A 6650-nucleotide genomic window follows, 5' to 3' on the forward strand; every position below is an offset into this window, starting at 1 on the left:
AAAAAAGAAGATTCAAATAAACACAATCAAAAATGACAAATGGGACATTGCAAAGGATACCACTGACATAAAAAAAGATCCTCAGAATATCTTTGTGTGCAGAAACTAGAAAACCTAGAGAAAATGGATACATTCCTGCAAACACACCACCTTCCAAGACTGAATCAGAAAGAAACCAAAAGTCCACTAGGGCAGTGCCAACAGGAAATGTGGGATTGAAGCCTCCACACAGAGTCCCCACTGGGGCACTACATACTGGAGCTGTGGGAATGGGGCCACCACCTCGAGATCCCTGAATGGTAGAGCCATGGTAAACTTTCATCCTGAGCCTAGAAACACTACAGGCACGCAACACTGATCCAAGACAGTAGCCATGGTGACTGTACACTGCAAAGCCACAGAGGCAGAGCTGCATAAGGTCTTGGGAACCCACCCCTTGCACAAGTGTGCCCTGGATGCGGGACATGAAATCAAGAATTATTTTGGAGCTTGAAGGTTTAATGTCTGCCCTACTGGGTTTCAGATTTGCCTGAGGCCTGTTGCCCCTTTCTTTTGCCCAACTTCTCCATCTGGGAATGGGAATATTTACCAAACACCTATACTGCATTGAATATTGGAAGCAAATAAGTTGGTTTTGATCTCATAGGCTCATAGATGGAGGAATGTACCTTGAAGCTCAGATGAGATTTCGGACTTTTGAGTTGATGCTGAAACAGCTTGAGATTTTTGGGGACTACTGAGAGAGGATAATTGTATTGTGCAATATGAGAAGGACATGAGATTTGGGAGCCATAGGGATGAAATGACATTGTATTGTGCAATATGAGAAGGACATGAGATTTGGGGGCCATAGGGGTGAAATGACATTGTTTGGATGTGTTTACCCTCCAAATCTCTTGTTGAATGTGATCTTAAATGTTGGTGGTGGGCCTAGTGGAAGGTGTTGAATCATGGGAGTGGACCCTTCATAAATTGCTTAGCTCCATCCCCTTGGCAATCAGCGAGTCCTTGCTCTGTTGTGTCACACGACAGCTGGTTGTTTAAAACGCCCTGCCATGTTCCCCTTCTTGCTCTTGATTTCTCTCTTGACACGTGATACACTGGCCCTCCCTTTGCCTTCCTCTGTGATTGGATGCTTTCTGAGGTCTCACCCAAACCTGAGCAGGTGCTGGTCCCATGCTTCTACTGCCTGCACAACTATAAACCAAATAAATATTTTTTCTCTATAAATTTAAAAAAATCTGAACAGACCAGTAGTTAATTATGAAACTGAATTTGTAATAAAAATATTTATCAAGCAGGAGAAGCCCAGGACTAGATGAATTCACAGCTGAATTCTACCAAACATACAAAAAAATAGATGGTATCAATCTTACTGCAACCATTCTAAAACATTGAGGAGAAGGAATTCCTCTCTAACTCATTCTACAAAACCAGTATCATGCTGACACTAAAATCTAGCAAAGAAACAACAACAACAAACTACAGGCCAATATCTGATGAACATAGATGCAAATATCCTCAAAAAAATGCTAGCAAACCAAATCCATCAGCGTATCAAAAATGTAATTCATCGTGATTACATAGGTTTTATTCCTGAGATGCAAGGACTATTTAACATACGCAAATCAATAAATGTGATTTACCACATAAACAGAATTTAAAACAAAAATCATATGATTATCTCAATAGATGCAGATAAAAACATTCAATAAAATTCAACATCCTTGCCAGGTGCAGTGGCTCACACCTGTAATCCCAGCACTTTGGAAGGCAGAGATGGGGCAATCAACAGAGGTCGGGACCAGCCTGACCAACATGGAGAAACCCCATTTAGAACTAAAAATGCAAAATTAGCTGGGCGTCGTGGCGCATGCCTGTAATCCCAACTACTCAGGAGGCTGAGGCAAAAGAATGGCTTGAACCCGGGAGGTGGAGGTGGCAGTGAGCCAAGATCACACCACTGCACTCCAGCCTGGGCAACAGAGCGAGACTCCATCTCAAAAAACCAAACCAAAACAAACCAAAACAAAAAAACCCTGAAATCATATCAATTATTTTTTCTGACCGGAGTGGAAGAGTATTAAAAAATCAGTAACAGGAGGAATTTTTTTCCCGATCGTCTTTGGCTCCCTCTCTCGCCACCCTTTTTCTTCCTCCATCTACCCCAAAACATTTTCCCCACCATTTTTTCCCCACTGCCTTTTTGCAAAGCCTTCTATACTTTACCGCTCACTTCCGTTTTCCCCACCCATCTACCCCAAAACTTTTCCCCACCGTCTTTTCTCCCTCTCTCTGGCCACCCTTTTTTCCGCCTCCCGCTCTCATCACCCTCTTTTGCTCCTTCATCTCCCCAAAAACATTTCCCTCATCTTTTCCCAAAGCCTTCTCCCCACTCCTGCTGCTCGCCACCCTCTCTTTCTCCTTCCGTCTACCCAAAAACTGTTTCCCTATCACCTTTTTTCCCTTCCTCCTTGCCACCCTTTCCCTTCTCCATCTACCCAAAAACATTTTCCCGCCGTCTTTTTGCAAAGCCTCTTCTCTACTCCTGCTCACCACGCTCTTTTAACCCATCTACCTCCCCAATTTTTCCCTGCCGTCTTTTCACAAAGCCTTCACCTCTTCCCGCTCGCCCTCTTCTTTCCTCTATCCTGCTTGCCACCCTCTTTTTGCCCTCCATCTACCCCAAACTATTTTCCCCATCGCCTTTTTCCCAGTCCTCTTTCCCCACTTCCTCTGGCCACGCTTTCTATTCTCCTCCCGCTTGCCACCCTCTTTTCCCCCTCCATCTACCCAAACACTTTTTACCCACTGTCTTTTCTTTCTACACTTTCTTTTCTGCCTATCGTCTTTTCGCAAAACCTTTTCTCTTTCCCGCTTGCCACCCTCTTTACCCTTCTCCCACTGGCCACCCTCTTTCCCCCCTCCATCTACCCAAAAGCTTCTCTCCTCACTGTCTTTTCGCAAAACCTTCTCTCCCTCCTGCTCGCCACTCTCTCTTCCCCCTCCCTCTCTGCACCCTCTTTTCTCCTCCCACTTGTCACCCTTTCCCCCCTCCATCTACTCAAAATCTTTTTACCCACAGTCTTCTTTCCCTTTCTTCTCTCCCCACCATATTTTTGCAAACCTTCTCTCCTTCCTGCTCATCCCCGTTCCCCCCTCACAACCCTCTCTTACCCCCTTCCATCTACCCAAAAACTTTTTCCCCACCATCTTTCTGTGAAACCTTCTCTCCCTCCTGTTCACCACCCTGTTTTTCCCCCTCCATCTACCCCCCAATTTTTTTCCCCAACATCTTTTCCTCACCTTCTTTATGCAATGCCTTCTCCGGCTCGCCATCCTTTTTTCCTTTTGGCACTAACCACCCTCTTTACCCTTCCATCTATCCCAAAACTATTTTCCCCTTCCTACCTTTCCAGCCACACTACAGTGTCTGTCGCCACCAACTGCAGGGAGGCCAGCCACGGTGCAGCAGGTTACAGCCTCCAGTCTGTCCTGGTCCTCTAAGCCGGGCTGGGAGCAGCTCGGTGAGCAGACACAGAAGAACCTGGAATAGCCTGACTCTTCTTCAGCACCATTTATGTACTGAAGTTGTGCATATGCGGTTCATGGACTACACGTTCCAGCATTGGATAAGAGAAAGCCAGGAGGCCTACTCTGATTGGACTTTGTTATCATGTTCTGATTGGATGAAAGAAAGTCTTAGGACAACCAATCAGAGTATGAAAAATAAAGTCCAATCAGAGAAGGCCTAGAGATTTTCTCTCACCCAATCAGAACATGTAGTCCAGAAACCATGCGTGTAACTCCATGTACATGCTGAGGAGGCGTCACGCCAGTTTAGGGTCTCCGGTATCTCCCGCTGAGCTGCTCTGTTCCCGGCTTAGAGGACCAGGAGAAGGGGGAGCTGGAGGCTGAAGCCTGTAACACCGTGGCTCATCTTGCTCTGGATGGTGGTGGCAACAGAGATGGCAGCTCGGCTGGAGTGTTAGGAGGGTGGCCTGAGCAGTAGGAGTGGGGCTGGAGCAGTAAGATGGCGGCCAGAGTGGTAAGATGGCGGCCGGAGCGGTAGCGGGGAGGCTGGAGCAGTAAGATGGCAGCCGGAGCGGTAGGAGTGCAGCCTGAGCGGTAGGAGGGTGGCTGGCAGCTGGAGCTGCTCTTGACTGGCTAGAGGTCTAGGAGAAGGTGGGGACTGTGCCCAACGCTGGCGGCTGGAGCCTTGGCCACCGCGGCTCGCCTGGCTGTGGTTGGTGGTGGCGACGGAGACTGCATCTCTGTTAGAGTAGTAGAAAGGTGGCAGGGTAGGTGCGCTCTCTGCGGCCGCACTGCCCGCTTGCGGGGTGGTGGGGGAGCGGGTTTGGTGTGCTTTTGGAGCTGCACTGCCTGCCACGGGGGGCTGGTGGGTGGCACTATCAGGTGTTGAATTGCTGGCAGTGGGGCAGGTTTGCTGCACTATCAGAGTCTACACTGCCTAAGGTGGCGGGGGGTTGGAGGCAGGTTGTGTGTGCCGTCGTGCACTGCCAGCGGCGGGTGGTGGGGTGTTAGGGGCATTATTAGCTGCTACACTGGCCGATGCAGGGGGCGGGTTGGGTGAGCTATCGTGAGCTGTAATGTCAGCAACAATGCCAACTGGCAGGCAGTCGGGGGTGCTTTAGGGGAGCTGTGAAACGTTGCATTGTCTGTGGGGGAAAGGGGAAGGTGGGGTCAGGGGGTTTGTTGGGTGCACTACCCCGGGCGTTCACTGCCCGTGACAGTGAACCGCAGTGCCCCGCAGACTGGGGGCGCTATCTGGGGCTATACTGCTTGTGGTCCGGGTGGGGGGCGGGTTTGATGGGGTGCTGTTTGGTGCTGCAACACCCGTGGCGGGGATGGGTTGTGGACACTATTGAGTGTTACACTGCCAGGAGCAGAGGGGTCGTTTGGGGGCGCTATCAGGGTTACACTGCCTGCAGCAGTCTCTGGGTGCATTGTGGGCACAATCTGGGGGCTAAGCTTGTGGTGGAGGGGGCAGGTTAGGGGCGCTATGGGGGGAAGCTGCACTGCTGCTTCCAGTGGCAGGTTGTGGAGGTTGCCACGACAGTGGTGGCCTCTGAGGAAGGGGCCCTTCTCCTCTTCCCGGACTCAAGGCTCTAGAGGGTGAACAACTTCTGCTCGTTTTGGAGCGCGGAGGCTGCACAGAGTTTTTGCGGCAATCCTCTGACCACTGCAGGGCCCTCATACCCACCATGGTTACCCGGCCCTTGCCCTCTTGCTCTGTGTTGTGGGGACCATCTGGGAGCCCCAGGCATGGAGTAGTGGGCACCATGGGGGCTCAGGGTCCTGTGGGTGGAGGAGTCAGGAATGGGAACTGGTACTTGGGTGGGGAGGACTGGCTGGGTCTGAGTTTCTGCTGTTCTTGCTCCCCAAGGAGCCGCGGACACTGTGGTGTCTCCAGTCCCCACCCCAGGTCAGGAGGCCAGCTTGGTCTAGGAGGAGAGGCTGGACTTTGGAGGGTGGGTGTGAGTGCCTTCACTGAAACTGGCCCCAGCCACCTAGTGGGCAGCATGACAGGGTGAGGCTCTAACACTGCCACTTTCTGCATCCTATTGTAGGTTTCTCTGGCATTGTCTGCCCAGCTGCTCCAAGCCAGGCTGATGAAGGAGGAGTCCCCTGTGGTGAGCTGGAGGTTGGAGCCTGAAGATGGTACAGCTCTGTGATTCATCTCCTGCGGTTGTGGTGGCCATGGTGATGGAGACGGCAGCTCAACAGGAGCAGTAGGAGGGTACCCATGGAGGCCAAGTGGTAGGAGCCTTGGAGGGTGTGCAGGTGCATGGAGGGTGACAGCAAGGCTGATTCCTTTGGCGTCGGTGCTAATGGTGGCAGCAGCAGCAAGTCTAGGGGCCAGGAAGGGGAAGTAGGAGAGCTTTGGGGCCCGGGCTCGCCTGGGGTGGGTTAGAAGCTGCTGGTTCTGTACTGCAGGCTTCAGTGACAGTGGTGGAGGTGCAGCCAGGGTAAGGAGGAGTCCTCCCCCTTCTCCTGTGGTCTCTGGTCTCTGGACGGTGCCCTCCTTCTGCTGGCATCTGAGCCAGGTGTGAGTGGCAGCATTGTTTCATTCTTAACAGAATTTTGGGGCTTACTATTTGTGTATCTTTTTGTTTTTGGTTGTGATAACCCTTAAGGGACAAAAGGCTTCTTTGGCTGGGTTTTGGTGTCGTGGGATCCCCCCATGTAAGACACAGGGTGCTTTCCTGGCAAGCTGTGTGTTGGAGGGAGTTCACCAAGGGGAAGAAAGGGAACCTCTCAGGAAGGTGGCTGCTGTGGCAGGTCCCCTGCCTCTGGGCACCCTTTGGACCACCTAGTTTCCCCTGCGGAAGAGGGGAGGCTTAGACCGGTATCACTTGTATCATCAAAGAGGAATCCTGGCTGGGCCAGTTGATTTGACCTTCCCAATTCTTCAGCCCACCTGCCCATGGTGTCACCTGGGGAAAGTGGAACCTCAGGCCACAGGGGCAGAGGCTTCTCCGGCAGGCTGATTGCTATAGCTGATTCTGTTCTGTCTGCTGCTCAGGAGGGCTTCTATGGCCACCGATCACTGCAACCTCCGCCTCCTGAGATCAAGCGGTTCTCCTGTCTTAGCCTCCCAAATAGCTGGGATTACAGGTGCACTACCA

At 51.4% G+C, this 6650-nt stretch overlaps 1 protein-coding gene across 1 annotated transcript; it reads left to right on the plus strand.

Moving 5' to 3' along the window:
* Window positions 1–4093: 4093 nt before the first annotated feature.
* LOC129530398 (B melanoma antigen 5-like) lies at window positions 4094–5696 on the plus strand. Its single transcript, XM_055377168.1, has 2 exons — window positions 4094–4108; window positions 5592–5696. Exons 1-2 carry the CDS (start codon window positions 4094–4096, stop codon window positions 5694–5696), a joined length of 120 nt encoding a protein of 39 aa, XP_055233143.1.
* Window positions 5697–6650: the final 954 nt, after the last annotated feature.

The sequence above is a fragment of the Gorilla gorilla genome, chromosome Y, assembly GCF_029281585.2.
Source record: "Gorilla gorilla gorilla isolate KB3781 chromosome Y, NHGRI_mGorGor1-v2.1_pri, whole genome shotgun sequence".
Taxonomy (NCBI): domain Eukaryota; kingdom Metazoa; phylum Chordata; class Mammalia; order Primates; family Hominidae; genus Gorilla; species Gorilla gorilla.